Source organism: Gossypium arboreum, chromosome 13, assembly GCF_025698485.1.
Source record: "Gossypium arboreum isolate Shixiya-1 chromosome 13, ASM2569848v2, whole genome shotgun sequence".
Classification (NCBI taxonomy): Eukaryota; Viridiplantae; Streptophyta; class Magnoliopsida; order Malvales; family Malvaceae; genus Gossypium; species Gossypium arboreum.
The window spans coordinates 125,824,369-125,844,041 of record NC_069082.1 but is presented as its reverse complement, the minus strand read 5'-3'; the positions used below and the strand labels follow the sequence as shown (position 1 = coordinate 125,844,041).

Below are 19,673 nucleotides of genomic sequence, written 5' to 3'. Positions count from 1 at the left end.
TCTTTGAATTCTTGAAGTAATTTGATAAGGTCTCGCTTCATCTCCATGGTGATACAAGTTCCGATCTTCACCTCTTGTCCCTCTCCTAAGCTCACAATTTCTACTAATTCTTTGTGAGGTAGGATTTGTTTCTCGTTTTGTTCTACCATCCTCAACAAATCAGGAGATAGGTTATAGCCTTGGTCATCTTCTAAATCCTGAAAATCCTCTATACACATATCTCTCTCAAAAGGAGACTCTGATCCTCTAGCAGTGTCACTCATATCATTGATATATGGGGACCTGTTATGAGGATAAAGGGAGATACAAAGAACCAAAATAATTTAAGAATATGTATCTCTATGGTATGATGAAGAACGAAATAATGTTTAGAAGAATGTTCGAAGGACAAAAGAATCCAAAATAATTATTTATATAATATGATTATGAATGAAATAGAAAGAATGCAAGAATATCTGCTCAAAATGATAATAACTATGCATTTTATTGAAATAATGTTTTTGAACATAAGCCTATTTCACAAAAGATTCTTATTACTCCTAGGCCTAAAGCAATAAGTGTGTTTTGGACATTACTCTGAGTCAGCTCTAAAAACTACAGGAATCTCTTCCACAGTCCAGTTATCCAGAACACTTCCAGGTATGTAGGGACAAATGCCCGACAAACTTTCTCCTCTAGCCCCTTCTTCGTATGTGGCGTTGATGTCTAAGCTATCTAACTTTTCTTCTATGGTTTCCTTTCTTGGCGTGCCCCTCTCGAGATTAATGAATCCTCCGGACACAAAAGTTTTCGATATATGGAGGAATATTATTGGCTCCCATTTGATTTCCTCCCCCTTCAACCGTACTCTTTTTCTTTCTTGTTTCTTTTCCAGCTCTTTTTTCCTTTGTCTCGCATCCGGCTTAAATCCTAAGCCGAAGCGGTCTCTCTTGTCCTTCAGTACTGGTGTTTCAACCCTTCCTTGAAGATGTCTCCCAAGTCCTTTTTCCGATAGAGCTCATTTTCCAACCATCAACTGTAGACTCATCCTCGTAGTTTTAGATAATTTCGACGTTAGAATCTTACTTCCCTCAATAATGAATGTAGCATTAACAAATTCCAAAGACCGAAATGAGCATTCGATTGCTTCGTCATCTGTCTCCAAATAGGGTGCATCACTACTTACAGCTGCAATGATATCCTCTTCAGCATTTATCGTTATCAACCGTCCCTTTGATACTAACTTCAACTTTTGATGCAACAATGAAGGCACTGCCCCGGCTGAATGTATCCAGGGCCTCCCCAATAAGCAGTTGTATGAAGGCTTGATATCCATCACTAGGAAATCTACCTCATATGTGTTTGGCCCGATCAGAAGAGGTATCTCGATTCTGCCCATCACCCTTCTCTCCGTACCATCAAATGCCCTCACTATATTCTGGCACTCCTTCATGTGAGAGCTGTCTATAAGTAATCTGTTTAGTGTAGACAATGGTAGGACATTTAAGGCCGACCCGTTGTCAATCAATACTATTATCAATGTATATCTCTTACAACGCATGGTGATATGTAAAGCTTTAGTCGACCCCCTGCCACCGGGTGGTATCTTGTCGTCATTGAAGAAGATAAAGTTATCGGCACCCATTTTGCTAACCAAACGGTCTAGCTTGTTGACGGAGATATCATTGGCAACATATGTTTCATTCAAGATTTTTATCAGCGCGCTGCGATGGACTTTCGAACTTAAAAGTAAGGCCAACACCGAGATACGAGCTGGCTGTTTTCGCAGTTGTACCACAACACTGTATTCGCTGTGCTTTAGAAACTTTAAAAACTCTTTAGCCTCCTCTTCGTTGACCGGCTCATTAACAAGAAGTTCAGATTTGGCCCTTTTTTCCTTCATCTCTTTGACCACTATGGCTTTTCTTTTTACGAGTCTTACCTTCTCGCTCGCTGAATCGTAGTGTCTCCCGCTACGTGTATAGGAGCCCATATCTTGGTCCTCTTTTGAAGCGTCAGCTAGGTTCTCTTTTCTTGAAATTGTCACATTACAGTCATAATTCCATGGGTCCCTCTTGCTGTCTTTACAGAGGAAGACTGCAGGTCTTTGGATTATGACTCTCGGTGGCATTGCACTCCTGCTTCATTACTTTTGGGTCATGATATGATGACCACGGGGTAGTTAACTGTTTGGTTCTGCACCATCGATTCTCCCTCCGATGCACATATATCTTCCTCTACAGGGTTTTTGGTTTCTTCATAAAACTCTATTTCTCTATTGTTCATTATGTCCTGCATAAGGGCCCTGAACTTCACACACTCTTGAATTTCATACCCCACCTCGTTGTGGAACTCAAAGTAGTTCCTCTTTTCTTCAGATTCTTCTCTCGAATCCAACACGATTAATCCTCTCTTGACCATCTCCTTCTACACCCGTCTCAATGGGGTCCTGACCTCTGCAACCTCATACTTGATCTTCTTGCTTCCGCCTTCGCTTATCCCGTTTACTCCTTGGTAGGTATGATTGGGGAGCAGGTTTCCTGCTACATTAGGTACGGCTAAGTCATCAAACCTTACAATGCCCATTTTAATGAATCTTTCCACTAGCTTCTTGAACGCGGTGCAGTTTTTGATCAAATGCCTGGTGATTCCCGCATGGTATTCGCATTGGGCGTTTGTGTCTTACCATTTAGGAAATGGGGGTTGTAGTGGCTTTAGGTAGAAAGGGGACACTACATGAGCGTTGAATAGGTTCTGATACAGCTCCCGACACGTCATGGGTATAGGCGTGAATTGTGGCCTTTCTGTTTCGCCCTCGCATTAGATTCTTGTCTCACAGTGCTATGTTGATTGGTGGTCACCATCTTTGGTTAGTTTACGATGAGTGACTTGGACTGACCCTTACTAAATGTGTTCATGTTGTTCACTTTGTTATCTCTTTTCCTCGGGGCCGACCTCTTGGTACTTTCCCCTACTTCGATTTTTCCACTCCTCACAGCATTTTCAATCATTTCGCCTGCCATCACTATGTCTGAGAAGCTTTTGGTGGCACTCCCCAACATATGAGTGATAAAAGAGGCCTTCAAAGTGTTGATAAAGAGCATCGCGGTTTCTTTTTCTAGAAGCGGTGGATGAACTTGTATGGCAACCTCTCTCTATCTTTGCGCATACTGTTTGAAACTTTCATTTGGTTTCTTCTCCATATTCTGGAGAGTGATCCTGTCAGGAGTCATGTCCATCACATGATTATATTGTTTCATAAAGGCTTGAGCTAGGTCTTTCCACGAGTTAATCTTAGCACGGCTCAATTGGTTATACCATTTAGATGCTGCCCCAACCAGACTGTCCTGAAAACAGTGAATTAGTAGCTGGTCATTGTTGACGTATCCCGTCATTCGCCTGCAAAACATAGTGATATGAGCTTCAGGGCAGCTCGTTCCATTGTACTTCTCAAATTCAGACATTTTAAACTTGGGGGGAAGGATCAAGTCTGGGACCAAACTCAGGTCCTTAGCATCAATCCCTTGATGACTATCTGCGCTTTCCATAGCTCTGAATTTTTCCTCCAACCATTCACACCGTTCTTCCAGTTATTTTTGTGATTCTATCCTTGCCTTTTCTTCTTCTGCAACTTCATTCAAATCGGGAACAGGCGGATAATTCTAGTTATTAACAGGGTTAGAGCCTGAGCCAGCTTGGAAATTCATCGGAAACGAAGTTCCAGCCTGAATCTGCTGAGGCATAATTGTAACAGATGGTCTTTGTAGATTAATCTCAGGTTGTATCGGTACATGTATTGGAGTGAAGCCAGGAGGGTATTGAGGGTCTTCATTAGTTTCCCCAACATTGTCCATGGAACCTTTTCCTTTATCCGTTCTTCCCATCAGTAATTGGGACAATTGACTTATCATCTCTCTTTGGGATTCCATCATTTGCTCTTTCATCTCTCACTGAATCTTGGCTAGCTACTCTTGCATCTGTGACTGCATCTGTTACTGCATGTCCTTCTGTATTTGCTTCAATTTCTCAAGTCTTTTATCCATTGACTTTTTCCTTGTACCGTAAGGGTGCATAGTCGGTTGGTTTTTGTTGATTTCCAGATTACTGAAATGATTTTTAATTAATTAGAAACTTTTTATGACCTTTAATGCATAATGATGTGATGTAATGCAAATGCATGAATGCAAAGGAAGCATCAATTTTGATCCAATTCCCTTTAGAAAACTTCACTAGAAAATAAAATTCTTTACATAAAACTGAGTTACAAATAAAACTTCGCTCTAATGCTCAAAGTCTTAATTTTCCTAAGCAACGAGGCTAGCTTCTGCCCCTGATCAGACTCTAACTCGTACTTCACGCTCAGTATGTCTGCTTGTACCGCTAAAGCTTGCAAATAATCAGCTACCTCCTGAATCTGGGTTATGGCTTCCCCCATAATGTAATCTCTCTTTCTGACTTGGTCTTGCGCATGGTGAAGCTGCTCCTTCCAACGCTCCTTACTTGCCTCAAAAAACTGAATTCATATCTCACAGTTTTGTAGTGACGCTTCCAATTCTTCTACTTTTCCTTTCATTTCTTCCACCTTACTCAAGCTTGCTCTCAATTCCATTGCGGTATTGCGGCTTCAGTACTGATGAAGAGACTTCTTGAGCTCTACCACTCTAGCCCTTAATTCACCTCGTTCGTTTTTGCTTTCTGACAGACTTTTCTCTAAATCTTTATTTCGTGCCTGAGCCTCTCGGAATTTCCTTTCCCGCCGGTCGGCTTTGGTCTTTTCCTCTCGAATTTTATGGCGCTATTGTTCGGAAGTTTTACCTAACCCCGCAGTTCTTATAGACAGGCATAACTTCTTATAATCTGTCTTCAAACTGTCTAGATCTTCTTCGGCCTTACTTTTCCCTTTTCTCCATTTCTCAGCCTCTGATCTTTGAACGTCTACATCTAATCTCAGATGCATCTTTTCTTCCTCCAATTGTTCGATCTTTTTCCCAAGCTCAGAACTCTTCTTCTCAAAGTCTTGCTTTATAATTTCCAACTCTGACGGGGCGATTTGTAATTGTTCCACTATAGGTCTAGTATCTTCCAAATTTGGCCTAGGAACATTATCATTGACCCTCTTCCTAAACCATCCATTATATTCAGGAGTCACCATGGAACCGACAGCTAACCTCTTCATCCAGCGAGTTTGCTTCCAAGCATTAGATAGTTTCCGAACCTTTTTTTTATAGTGGTCACCTTTAAAGGAGAATTCACACTAAGCAAACCTGTAAGTCATGGGTACAAACTGCCTCGATTTATATTGCCTTAATGCAAGCAATGGAGTATACCTGGTAGCTCCCCAAATTTCTAACAATGGCACCTAGTCAAAGTTCCCACATCGATACATGATTTCATCAGGAACCATCCAATAAGCTCCCCACTTTGTGTCCCCCTCCTTGAGGTTTTAGAGGATTTCCATCCACATCTCTTCTGAGATATCCTCTCTCCTTTGTATGGCTACCTCCTCTTTTAATGGGGAATAACCTTCAGAAAAGACCTTATAAGAAACCTTGTCTACCTTCCAAAAGGGCCCATGAAACCACACCATCAATAGTTGTGCACATCCAATAAACCACCCCTCTCCTATCTTCAGACACGTGCTCAAGGATCTGAACGTCTCGACCAATATTGCCAATACAGGTGTGATTCCCTTCTCAAGACGATCGAATAAGTCAGTGATTGCCTCATCCACGTGCCTTAAAGCCTTAGGAAAAATTACCAATCCGCAGATGATTAAGACGAAGATATCGACCCTCTTTCTTTCATCCGGATGTGTTAGAACCAAATCTCGCAAATTCTCCCAAAGGATACATTTACTATCTCCTTTTTGTTGAATCCGAGTAGTGACCCAAGGCTCACTCATCCCTGAAATGTTCATCAATTTCTTCGCGAAAGTCTGACCATTAAAAACCCTGGTAAAAGTCTTTCTAACTTGAACTTTTGGACACCTGAGCAGAACAGTATACTCCTCCACGGTAGGTACTAAATCCACTTCCCCAAAAGTGAAACACTTGTAAGCAGAATTCCAAAACTGAACCATAACTCGGAACAGGTGCTTGTCCACCTTAATATCTAGCAAGTAAGATATGTCACCATAGCTCTGATAGAACAACTGTTTGGTTCCTTCATCCCAACGAGCCCATATATCTCTCAACTCTTGCAATTCATTCTATGCCACATTGACGCGAGTGAATTCCTGTAACTCTGATGTATATCCTTCTGCCAAGCTATCTCTCCGATTGCAACTTCTCTGACCATGCGCGGACGGCTGCATTATCCTCAACTTTATTAAGAAATTCATTCTCCATGTCAAACTTTCTAACTTAGTAATCGAATACGAATCAACACCTCCTTTAGTATGCAATGTTATGCAAAACACAATCAAAACAAAACAGAAGTTAGTATCAAATAATAGTGATAAAATACAAGCACAGAAAAGACAATTATAACTCCACCCAATGATAACTCTTAAGGTTCGCTATATGCGGGTCGGTTCTTGTAGCACCCCAAACCCGGCCCAGACGTTATGGTCGAATCCGGCATGCCACATCGATGCATTAAAAACATTTTATATTATTTGTCTAGAAAAACTTATTTAGTGTTTTAAAAGATAATTTCATTATAGGTTAAAGTGAATGGAAGCTGTGCACCAGGTAGGAAACCGGAAAAGAGCTCGTGAGTCCATCGGACTGCTTAAGTACCAAGCTCCCTTCAGATCCAATCCTAGACATGCATACCGCCATTGCCACACCTTAACGTCATGGATATTTTTAGGAAACTGGTTCGATTAAGTCATTTTTAGGAAAAGTGATTAATTTTGGAAAATACTTTCATTGCGGAAGCTTTGCTTGTTGTCGTGTTATTTTGAAATCAACTGTTATTTTTGAAAACGCGTCCTAAAGCTATCCAATTTCAACAGTTAAAATAAGTATTACCTATCTTAGTAATACATATTAAAAACCACCAAAAATAAATAAGGGCCTTATTACATTTAAAAGCCCAAAACCTCAAACGTAATTAAAAGGATGTCCAATTCACCAGAAGAAAATCAAACTTTCGAGCAATGTGGCCACTCAAATTCCCTCACGACTCCAAGCCCACTATGGTTGGGGATTACCGCATGGATGAAAATAAAAGGGGTGAGTTTGGGGAAACTCGGTGTGTAAATTAACCCAACCATAGCCTATATCGGCTTAAACCACGAAATAGAATAAGTTGGCCTTAGCCTGAGCGAATTGAATAAAGCCCATAGGCCCATAATGTAACGTAATGTATATTACATGTTTATGCGAAACCCAACCATATCCAACCGTATACACCCCCGTACCAACCTTACACCATGTGGGGGGACAACTCGACCCACCCAACCGCTACACACCACAGAATTTGCAGCATGGCTGCCAGAACAGATAATGTGACAGAGTCACCAGATACAGATAATCGTGGCAGAGCCACCAGAACAGATATATGTGGCAAAGCCACCAGATCAGATATTTGTGGCAGAGCCACTAGATCGATAGGCAATTTGGGCTTCTACAGCTGCCCCTCTTTGCTCATTGTCGTGCAACGATAATAGAGCAAAGACTTTCAAGGAAGACCAAATTTGCCCTGTCTTGCTAGGTCTTGACTTGCTTTGGAACTCTTCTTGTTTAGTTAGTCCCTTTTCATCCACCGCATCTTGTAGCTTTGGTTCACTCCACGCATCTTGTGATATCGCCTTGTAGCTTCAATTTATTCGATGTAACTTCAAGGATATGAAATGTATGGCTTCGATCTACTTCACAGTAACTTCGAAAGGTGAGATCTACAACTTCAATCTACTCTTCTATCGCTTCGGTGAGATAAGGTTTGTGGTCTTTTCTTCTGCGACTCGGAAAGGCAAGATCGATACCTCGATCAACTCCACTTGCAACTTTAAGGAGACGAATCGACGTCTTCATTCAGCTTCAATCTTTATTCTCTACTCGGCATGTGATCCTCGAGCTCAACTCATTTTTCGCAATATGAATTGACTCTCTAAAATGACATTAAAAAAGAAATTGAAAATAGCTCAAAGACGTGAGCCAAGGCTCAACTCACCTCTCGCAATATGAGTTGATTTTTGAAACTTAACTTGAAAAGCGATTTTGAAAATACCTCGATATGTGATGAAGGTTCAACTTACCTCTCGCAATATGAGTTGATTTTTGAAAAACATAAATTAAAAGACCCAACTCAACTCTCGCAGAAATTAAAAAGCTCAACTCACCTCTCGCAATATGAGTTGAATTTTTTGGAAAAAAAAATGAAAATAACTCAAAGACGTGAGCCAAGGCTCAACTCACTTCTCATAATATGAGTTGATTTTTGAAAACAGAATCTGAAAATAGATTTTGAAAATACCTCGACATGTGACTGAGGCTCAACTCACATCTCTCAATGTGAGTTGATTTTTTGAAAAATATAAATTGAAAAATACCTCAGTGTGTGATCTGAAGCTCAACTCACCTCTCACAATATGAGTTGATTTTTTTTGAAAGACAGAAATTGAAAATAGCTCAGCGCGTGAGCCAAGGCTCAACTCACCTCTCACAATATGAGTTGATTTTTTTTTTGAAAGGCAGGAATTGAAAAACGGAAATTGAAAATACCTTGGCGTGTGACCGAGGCTCAACTCGCCTCTCACAATACGAGTTGATTTTTTTGACAATAGAAATTGAAATTACCTCAGCGTGTCCTGAGGCTCAACTCACCTCTCGCAATATGAGTTGATTTTTTTGAAAAATAGAAATTGAAAATACCTCAGCATGTCTTGAGGCTCAACTCATTTCTCACAATATGAGTTGATTTTTTTTTTTTGAAAAACAGAAATTGAAAGTACCTCAGCATGTCTTGAGGCTCAACTAATTTCTCGCAATATGAGTTGAATTTTGAAAACAGAAATTGAAATTACCTCAGCGTGTCTTGAGGCTCAACTCATTTTGAACAAAAATTGAAATTACCTCAACGTGTCTTGAGGCTCAACTCATTTCTCGCAATATGAGTTGAATTTTTTTTTTGAAAGACAGAAATTGAAAATACCTTAGCATATGAACCGAAGCTCAACTCACCTCTCACAATATGAGCTGATTTTGAAAAAGTAGAAATTAAAAGGTTCAACCCACCTCTCGCAATATGAGTTGATTCTTGAACAACAGAAATTGAAAATACCTCAGCGTGACCTGAGGCTCAACTCACCTCTCGCAATATGAGCTGATTTTGAAAAAGTAGAAATTAAAAGGTTCAACCCACTTCTCATAATATGAGTTGATTCTTGAACAACATAAATTGAAAACAGAAATTGAAAATACCTCAGCGTGACCTGAGGCTCAACTCACCTCTCGCAATATGAGCTGATTTTGAAAAAGTAGAAATTAAAAGGTTCAACCCACTTCTCGCAATATGAGTTGATTCTTGAACAACGTAAATTGAAAATAGAAATTGAAAATACCTTAGCGTGACCTGAGGCTCAACTCACCTCTCGCAATATGAGCTGATTTTGAAAAAGTAGAAATTAAAAGGTTCAACCCACCTTTACAATATGAGTTGATTCTTGAACAACGTAAATTGAAAACAGAATTGAAAATACCTCGGCGTGACACGAGGCTCAACTCACCTCTCGCAATATGAGTTGATTTTGAAAAAGTAGAAATTAAAGGTTCAACCCACCTCTCGCAATATGAGTTGATTCTTGAACAACGTAAATTGAAAACAGAAATTGAAAATACCTCAGCGTGACCTGAGGCTCAACTCACCTCTCGCAATATGAGTTGAAATTAAAACACAAAAATTGAAAATACCTCAGCATGCCCCGAGGCTCAACTCACTTCTAGCAATATGAGTTGATTTTGAAAAACAAAAATTAAAAGGCTTAACTCACCTCTCGCAATATGAGTCAATTTAAAACATAAACTAAAAATACCTCAGTGTGCCCCGAGGCTCAACTCACTTCTCGTAATATGAGTTGATTTTGAAAACAAAAAATTAAAAATATCTCAACGTGTCTTGAGGCTCAACTCATCTCTCGCAATATGAGTTGATTTCCCTTGAAAAGCATGAATTAAAAACATCAAAATACCAAAACCTGTCCTTTGGTAGAACTCGGGTGTCTTTTCCTTTGATTCAATGCGACTCTCATTCAAGATTATTTGCTCTGCTGGGGTACCTGTATATGCCATGTATGATGTTATCATGATATGCACATGTTTGTCTTAAATGCTTTTATGCCTACATGATTATGCAATGCTCCTTAAGCATGTTTGTCGGATGTCTATTTAGCCACGATTGTTGAGGATCTGTGTTCATTACTTTGATTCTCGACTTTCTCTTCAGGCCTTATACCTGTCTTCAAGCTTCACAAGTAATCGACGTTTCTCAAATATCACTCTTCTGCCCCCGATTGAACTTTGTTCTTACTTTGAGACTCTTGTGCTTATCAAATTTTCATCCAGGTAATGCTTAACATTTCTTTTGTTTAGAGTATGTCATTTCACCATTTATCATGTAAATAAACACATAATGAGATGCATGAAAAAGGTCGATAGGGACAAAAATGATATTTCATATTCATCTATTTCAAATGTGGCAAACAAAGCAAGTTAACCAATGAAAGTAAAAAATGTCAAAAAGAAAGAAAGGATCGTATTCAACGGATACAAATGCTCTAGATATTCAACACATGAACTCTTCCTCGTTCCTCAATCAAAAATCTTTTCGAGGGCGGCTTCTTGCGTAGAAGATTTCGAGCTTTCAGAAATGCTTCAAATACTGTAGCCTCACTGCTTGACCTATCGTTCGACCGCCAGGTTTGTTTCATTAGGACACCCTCTCGGGTTTTCATCCTAATCTTTTTGTACTAATCAAGACGCCCTTTTCGGGTTTTCGCCTTGATCCTTTTTTTTTTTAAGATGCCCTTTTCGGGTTTTCATCTTAAGCATAATATTTCTTCACAGCATCTGAGTTCACTGGATTCAACACTTCTTTCCCATCCATCTCGGTAAGGATCAAAACTCCTCCTGAGAATGCCTTCTTTATGACGTACGGTCCTTCCTAGTTTGGTGCCCATTTCCCTCGCAAATCTTTTTGTATTGGGAGAATTTTTCTCAGCACGAGTTCTCCTTCATGGAATTCTCTTGGTCGTACCTTCTTGTCATGGGCTGCGATCATTCTTTTTTGGTACATCTACCCGTGACAAATTGTCCTGAGTTGCTTTTCTTCAATGAGGTTCAGCTGATCATATCGAGCTTGTACCCATTCTGCTTCTTCTAACTTTGATTCCATTAAGACTCGTAGAGAAGGGATCTCAACCTCGATAGGTAGCACAGCTTCCATTCCATAAACCAGAGAGAGAGGAGTTGCTCCCGTAGATGTTCATACAGATGTGCGATATGCAAACAAAGTAAATGGAAGCTTCTCGTGCCAATCTTTAAATGTCTCAGTCATTTTCCCAATGATCCTCTTAATATTTTTATTGGCTGCTTCAACAGCCCCGTTCATCTTTGGGCGATAGGGTGAGGAGTTATGATGCTTTATTTGGAATTGCTCGCATACTTCCTTCATCATCTTGTTATTCAGATTTATGGCGTTATCTGAAATGATTCTTTCAGGCAAACCATATCAACAAATGATTTCCTTCTTCAAAAACCTGCAAACTGTAGTCTTAGTTACATTGGCAAACGAAGCGGCTTCTATCCATTTTGTGAAGTAATCAATGACCACAAAAATAAATCGGTGTCCATTAGAAGCTTTTGGAGAAATTGGCCCTATAACATCCATGCCCCACATAGAAAAAGGCCACGGAGAAGTCATGACGTGAAGGGGCAAATGGGCTACATGAATTTTATCACCATAAATTTGACATTTGTGGCATTTTCGTGCGAAATTAATGTAGTCGCTTTCCATCGTCAGCCAGTAATATCCGAGTCTCATAATCTTCCTAGCCATAGTGAAACCATTGGCATGCGTTCCGCAAATTTCCTCATGGACCTCTTCAAGTATTTTTCTGGCTTCAACATCATCCACACATCTCAAAAGCATCTGATCTTTTCCTCTTTTGTACAGGATGTCCCCATCAAGAACGAATCCTGCTGCCATTCTTCTGATTGTTCTTTTGTCGTTCTCGTTTGCTTGTTCGGGATACTTTTGATTCTTGATATATTCTAAGACATCATGGAACCATGGCCGTCCATCATCTCTTTCTCGATCTTTGAAACAATGTGCGGGGCTTCATATATGCTCATTTGAAGAGGCATTATTTCATTTCCGTTTGCTTTGAACATTGAAGCCAAAGTGGCCAAGGCATCACCAATTGGTTTTCTTCTCGTGGGAGGTAATTAAAAGTTATTTCTTGAATTCTTTAATCAACTCGCCACTAGATCTCTGTATTTAACCGATTTGAGTCTCTCACTTTCCAATCTCCACGGTTTGGTAAATCACCAAGGTGAGTCTCCGTATACCTCTAAAGCTTGATGTTTCGTTCAATAGTCGCACGAGTCCCATGATACATGCCTCATATTCCGCTATGTTATTGGTACAGAAGAAATTCAGCCTGGCAGTGAGTGGGTAATGATTCCCTTCTGGGGATATTAAGACTGCTCCAATCCCCTACCCTAATGCGTTTGATGCACCATCAAAGCTCATCTTCCATGACTTCTCTTTTGGTGACTCGCATTCTTTTTTCGTAATGCACATCAAGTCTTCATCTGGGAACTCAAATCTCAATGGCTCATATTCATCCATTGTTCGGGTCGCCAAAAAGTCAGCTATTGCGCTTCCTTTTATTAACTTTTGACTCACATAGACGATGTCGTACTCTGATAGTAAGATCTGCCACCGTGCCATTCTTCCTGAGAGTGCAGGTGATTCCATCATGTACTTTATTGGATCTAGCTTTGAAATTAACCATGTCGTATGATACAACATGTATTGCCTGAGTCTCCGAGCTATCCAAACCAGAGCGCAACAATATTTTTCAATGGATGAATACTTTGCCTCATATTCAGTGAACTTTTTACTGAGGTAGCAGATCGCCTTTTCTTTCTTTCCTGACTCGTCATGTTGCCCCAGTACGCAACCCATTGAATTTTTGAACACTGTCAGATACAAAATTAATGGTCTTCCCGCAGTTGGCGGTACTAGTACTGGAGGACTAGACAAATACTGTTTTATCCGCGGAGGTGGTAACTCTTGAATGGCTTTTATTTTATCTGGATCAACTTCAATACCTCTCTCACTGACAATGAAACCAAGCAATTTTCCTGAGGTAGCTCCAAACGTACATTTGGCCGGATTGAGCTTTAGCTGGAACTTTCTCAGTCTGTCGAACAACTTCTTCAGGTTCACTACATGCTCTTCTTCCCCTCGGGATTTAGCAATCATATCGTCGACATAGACCTCTTCAAGCATTTTTCTTTATGCATCATGTCATGGAATAATGTCACCATAGCCCTCTGATATGTTGCCCCAGCATTCTTTAACCCGAATGGCATCACCTTGTAGCAGAACGTTCCCTACATTGTTATGAAGGTAGTTTTCTCCATATCCTCAAGGGCCATCTTGATCTGATTATACCCCGAGAATCCATCCATGAAAGAAAACAATGAATGTTTTGCTGTGTTGTCCACCAACGTATCAATATATGGCAAGGGAAAATTATCTTTTGGGCTTGCTCGGTTCAGGTCAGGTAATCCACGCACATTCGTACTTTGCCATCTTTCTTTGGTACTGGGACTATGTTAGCCACCCATTCTGGATATTTGGAGGCTTGTAGGAAGCCAGCATCTAATTACTTCTTGACTTCCTCTTTTATTTTCAACAGCATTTTGAGTCTCATCCGTCTTAATTTTTGCTGGATGGGCTTGCATTCTGGATTTAATGGGAGCTTATGGACCACTAAATCTTCATCTAGCCTTGGCATGTCCTGGTATGACCATGCAAAAACATCTTTGTATTCGTGGAGTAAAGTGATCAAATTATGCCTGGTACTCTCTGAAATAGAATTCCCAATCTTCACTTTTTGTTTCCTCTCTTCAGTGCCCAAATTTATTGCTTCCACAGATTCTTCATGAGGCAAAATCTGTTTATCCTCTTGTTCCACCATTCTTAACAATTCAGGAGACGATACGTAATCTTCAGCATTTTCTTTGGCTTCAAATTCTCCTAAGCAAACAGCCTTCTCAAAATCAATTTCAAGATTCGTGACGGGCTTATTCATGTCGTCAATATCTGAGCACCTGAAAGTTGAATGGAAAAGGAAGCTATAGAGGGACATCCAAGTATTGGAAACAACAAACAAAATGTTATGTCATGGCAATGAGGCAAATGTAAGGATAGGCTATGAAATGAGAAAATGATTATGAAATTAGTGATAATGCGAAAAATCGTGACAAAATGCATCTTCATTGATATTCATTTAAATGATAAAGAGCGAATGCAAGCTCTTACAAAAGAATTCTATTATATCTAAGGACATAATAGAAGGTTAATGTTTAGCATTACTCAGAAGACTTATAAACTACAAGAAGCTCATCGGCGGTCAATTGTTCATCATGAAACCGGGAGGGCAAGGCGTATCCTCGAGACATCTTTACTTGCACCACCCCTTTGTCAATGACATTTATCTTGACATTACGAAAACCCTTTCAATTAACTTGACATGTTTCGTGGATCATCTTGTCCAGGGCATATCATTCCCGCAGATGTAAATGTTTTTGACAAAGGAGGGTATTCTATGGGCTCCCATTTTGGTTCTCGGCCCAAAGTTCTTGCGATCCTTCTTTCCTGATCTTTCTTCCACTGTCTTCTTCTTTGACGCATGTCTGGCTGGAACCCCAAACCGTATCGGGCTTTGTGGTGCACTAGCTTTAAAGCCCTGACTATTCCTTGCAGATATCTCCCTAAACCTCTTCTCGCTCGAGCTCCCTTTCCTACGGTCAATTTGACACCCATTCTAGTATTTCTCGACAGTTTTGGCACTGAAATTCTGTTTCCCTCAACAACAAAAGTGGCATTGACGAATTCAAGGGATCGGAAGGAACATTCCAATACGTCTTTGTTCACTTCCAAGTACGGTGCATCGGCAGAGACAGATGCGACAATGTCTTCTTCTCCCTCGACAGTGACCAAACAACCGTTCATGATAAATTTCACCTTTTGATGGAGGGATGATGGGACTGCTCCAGCAGAATGGATCCAGGATCTTCCCAAAAGGCAGTTATAAGATGGTGTAATGTCCATGACTTGGAACTCGACATCATAAATGTAAGGGCCCACCTCCAGAGGGATCTCAATCTTTCCCATAACTTCTCGCCTTGTCCCGTCAAATGCCCTTACCGTGGAATGACAGGGTCTTAAGTAGGACAAATTGTAATATCCTGATTTTGGGCCTAGTCGGAATAGTGGTTTCGTGACCACAAAATCCGAGATATAAATAATTATTTTATGATTATTTTAAGGTCTATGATATGATTGCATGATTGTGTGAAAATTTCGTGAAGAAATTTTATGCATAAAGTGCTTAATTTGAAATTTGGGACTAAATTGAATAAATTGCAAAACTTGTGTTCTAGAAGTATTTTGCATAAAATTGAATTAGATTATTAATTAGAGGTCCTTAAAGAGTAATTTTACCAATTTCTGAGTCTATGGACAAAAATTGGACATGGATGGACAAAAATACCCATAGGTGAAATTTGTGTATTTTGGTGTTTTATGATAGAATATGAGGTTTTAAATTATGTTAGACAACTTGTGCTACTCGGTTTTAAGTGAAAACGAGCAAAAGGGCTTAATCGGTAAAAATACCTAATAGTCATAAGTACATGTTAGAGTGAGAATTTGATGTTGCCATAGAAGGAAAAATGATCAGCATGTCATAAAACATAAGAAAATAGGCTGAATTTTAATTTACGAGCTTTGGGGCAAAAGTGTAAATATGCAAAAGTTTAGGGGCAAAATTGTAATTTTTCCAAAATATGATTTTGGGTCAATTTGAATAATGTGAGTCCTAATTAGACTATATTTTAAATGATAGAGCAAGGAAAACTGAAATTCGGGCTAAAATGGGGAAAATACCAAGTTGTGGACGAAATGGTAAAATAGCCATTTTAGCATACGAGGTAAGTTCATATGTAAATGTTGGTAACATAGTTATTATTTTAAATGTTTTAATGTTTTTTAAATGATATGATAATTATTATGAAATATTATACTTGTGATAATTGTTTGATAATATGTCAAATTATATGATATACTTGGAAAATATGAAATACTACCGAGTATCGATATCGGCATTCCGTAGAAGATGGTTGAGACACATGATTGGGAAAAAGGTCCGTTGAACCTTAGGAATGGATTAGGATACAAGTGACATGTCACTGGGATATTTGGGCATCCGAACTCGTTAAGTTGAGTCAGAGTTCACTTATGGATCTGACGTCCGAACTCGTTGAGTTGAGTCCGAGTTCGTGAGATGTAACTAGGCATCGAACTCGTTGAGTTGAGTCCGAGTTCACTTATGGATCTGAACGCCCGAGCTCGTTGAGTTGAGTCCGAGTTCACTTATGGGCGGGTTACATGGTAGCTTGGCTACATATGTGGCACTTATGTGCAAACTTTCCATGTATCCGAATTATATTCGATGTGTTCAACGGGTAAAGTTCTACTCAAATGGAGGAATACTCAAGATGAAAGGGACGTATTGGTAAGTGTTGTGAAATGGATACTTTGAACAGGTATGTACTTAACCCTCGGGTTGAAAACTTCGATATAACAACAATATGGTAAGATGATAAATGAAAAGGTGATATGAATGTCTTGGTGATGATTATGCAAATGATGTTTTATGTTTGCTTATATGGTTATGTTACTTGCTATTTGCATGTGAGCTTACTAAGCATTTATGCTTACTCCTCCTTTTCATTCCTTGTAGTGTTGACAAGCCAGCTCGAAATCGGAAGCGGTCGGAGGCACGCTCACACTATCCGTATACCATCTTGGCATAATGGCTTGTATATTTTGAGTATGGCATGTATAGCATTATAATCATTTTGTATATATGGTCTTATGATATGGTTATTGAGTGGTATGGAGATAGAAATGCTTGGTAATGATTAGCCATTGGAATGGCTAATCATGATCATATTTGGTATTATGTATGTCAAATTGCTAGCTAATCCATGGAAACCATGAAATAGGTAAAATTTACCATAAAATAGATTCAGACAGCAGCAGTGACGTGAGTTTGAAAAATCACTAAAAATAGTAGAAATGGAATTAAATAATGAATAAGTTATGGAATCGAAGCTTGATGAGTCTATTTTCATATGGAATAAGCGAAACAGGTATATGAGCTATATTTTATGAGATGTTTAAATTTTTGTGAAACAGGGCCAGAGCGATTTCTGGATCCCCTGTTCTGACTTTGGAAATTCACCATAAATTTTACAAAGATAATTAGAAATCACGCTTTATATGTACAGATTCCTTATTGAGTCTAGTTTTATTAGAGACAAACGGCATAGTCATTGAAGCTCTGTACAGGAGATATCTGATTCGTAATACACAGAGGTCAGAGTAGTTGAACCCTGAAATAGGGGAGACTTTAACTAATAAACTGTACTAATTGGCCCAACCAAAAATTCTAGAAAAAAATTAGTAGATATATATATGAGTCTTGTTTCAGGAAAAATTTACGGAATTGGATTTCGAGTTTCGTAACTCGAGATATGATTTTTAAAGCGACTGTGATGCAGTTAGCCAGCTTGTCTGGAAATTTTAAAATGAATTGTATGAGCTGTTTAATTAATGAATTAAGTCCGTTAACACCTCGTGTTTGACTCTGGAAACGGTATCGGGTATGGGGTGTTACACAAATCCATCTGTATTCTGGAAAGCGTGGCCAATGGCATAATATTTAACGCTGACCCATTATCGATGAGCACGTTTGGTATTATGTAGCCCTTGCAGCGAGTCGTGATATGCAGCGCTTTCACCGAGCCTCTACCATTTGGCGGTATCTCATCATCACTAAAAGAGATGAAATTGTTCGCATTCAGATTGTTAACCCACCTATCAAGCTTCTCAACGGATATGTTGTTAGCTACGTAAGCTTGATTTAACACCTTCAGCAAAGCGTTCCGGTGTGGCTCTGAATTTAAGAGTAGAGATAAAACTAAGATTCGTGTTGGCTGCTTGCTTAATTGTTCCACCACACTATACTCACTGTGCTTGATAAATTTCAAGAATTCCTGAGCTTTTTCCTCGTTCACAGGCTTTTTAGTTTCTTGCACGGGTGGAATTTCTTGCTCGACTTCGACTTCGTGCATCACCGCTTTCCCTTTTGCTTGAGTCACTACTTTTCTTTACTGGTTCAATTTCTTTAGAATAGCACCGTCCACTTGAGTAAAATGACCTACCTCTCCCACATCTTCAGTTATGGCTTTGGAATTTCCAACTTCCGGTGTGACAATATTAACATCGTATCTCCACGTTACTATTTTATTATTCTTATAAGGGAAAGGAGATGCTACTTCGATTATCATTTTTAGCTTCACTGGCTCTTTCTTCACGTCATAATAAATTATTAACGGTCGGTCGGCGCTATACGGACAACCTGACGATTGATTGTCGGAGGTACATACTTCTTTCTCATTGGCCTCTTCGCCTTTATAAAAAATCCCAATCTCCTTATTGTCCATCATATTTTGCAGTAATCTCCTGAACTCTTCACAGGATTGAATATCGTGCCCCTCAATACTATGGAATTCGCAAAAACTTGGATCTTTGGTATTCCTTCCCTCGAATACTCTGTTAAGATGACAAAGCGAACCCTTTTCAACTAGCACCTCCCAGATTTTCTGCAGAGGTGTTCTTATTTCAGAAACCCGTCTTCTACTTTGTCGTTTGTCCTCCTCTCCTACTGCGCTCACATTCCTTTCGGCGTGGTTTGGGAATGGGTTCCCGGATGTACCGCCAGTGCCATCAAATCGCAGAATACCCGTATCGATAAGTCCTTGAACTCTCCTTTTGAAGGCCAGGCAGTTTTCCATAGAGTGCCCCTGGTTTCCGGCATGGTATGCACAACTAGTATTTGGATCGTACCATTTCGGGTATGGAGGTTTAAGGGGTGCCATGTAATGGGGATGTAATATCCCGAATTAGGGGCTAATCAGAATAGTGGTTTCGTGACCACAAATCCGAGATAGAAATAATTATTTTATAATTATTTTGATGATTATGATATGATTGCATGATTGTGTGAAAATTTCATGATGAAATTCTATACCTAAAGTGCTTAAATCGAATAAGTTGCAAAACTTGCATTCTAGAAGTTTTTAGTATGAAATTGTTTTGGAATATTAATGAGGAGGTATTAAATAGCAATTTTACCAATTTTAAGTTCATGGACAAATTTAGGACATGGAAGGAATTTTTGGAAAGTTTAGTAGTAAGGATATTTTGGTCATTCAGTTATTAAAATGAATTAAAAACAAAATTAAAAGCCAATTTTTGTCCATCTTCTTCATTAGGCCGAAATTTCAAGGGTTCTCCATAGCTAGGGTTTGTTTCAAGCTTCCAAGCTCCATAATCAAGAAAGACGTGGAATCGACCTCAATCGAGGAAAAGAAAAGATTGTGGAC

General features: G+C 39.4%; 1 protein-coding gene across 1 annotated transcript; it reads right to left on the bottom strand.

The window, feature by feature from the left end:
• Positions 1–5,422: 5,422 nt before the first annotated feature.
• Positions 5,423–19,105, bottom strand: LOC108462438 (uncharacterized). Its single transcript, XM_017762384.1, has 3 exons — positions 19,004–19,105; positions 18,675–18,890; positions 5,423–6,187 (listed from the first exon to the last, which is right to left on the bottom strand). The coding sequence occupies exons 1-3, from the start codon at positions 19,103–19,105 to the stop codon at positions 5,423–5,425; spliced, it is 1,083 nt and encodes a 360-aa protein (XP_017617873.1).
• Positions 19,106–19,673: the final 568 nt, after the last annotated feature.

Bases quoted from the DNA above. Each gene is read 5' to 3' on its own strand.
- LOC108462438 (XM_017762384.1), bottom strand. From the start codon at position 19,105: ATGCCGGAAACCAGGGGCACTCTATGGAAAACTGCCTGGCCTTCAAAA. The intron at 18,891-19,003 runs GTACATCCGGGA...ACACCTCTGCAG, and splicing joins GCGATTTGATGGCACTGGCG to AAAATCTGGGAGGTGCTAGT. The intron at 6,188-18,674 runs GTATGTACCTCC...AATGTGGCATAG, and splicing joins AAGAGGCCAATGAGAAAGAA to AATGAATTGCAAGAGTTGAG.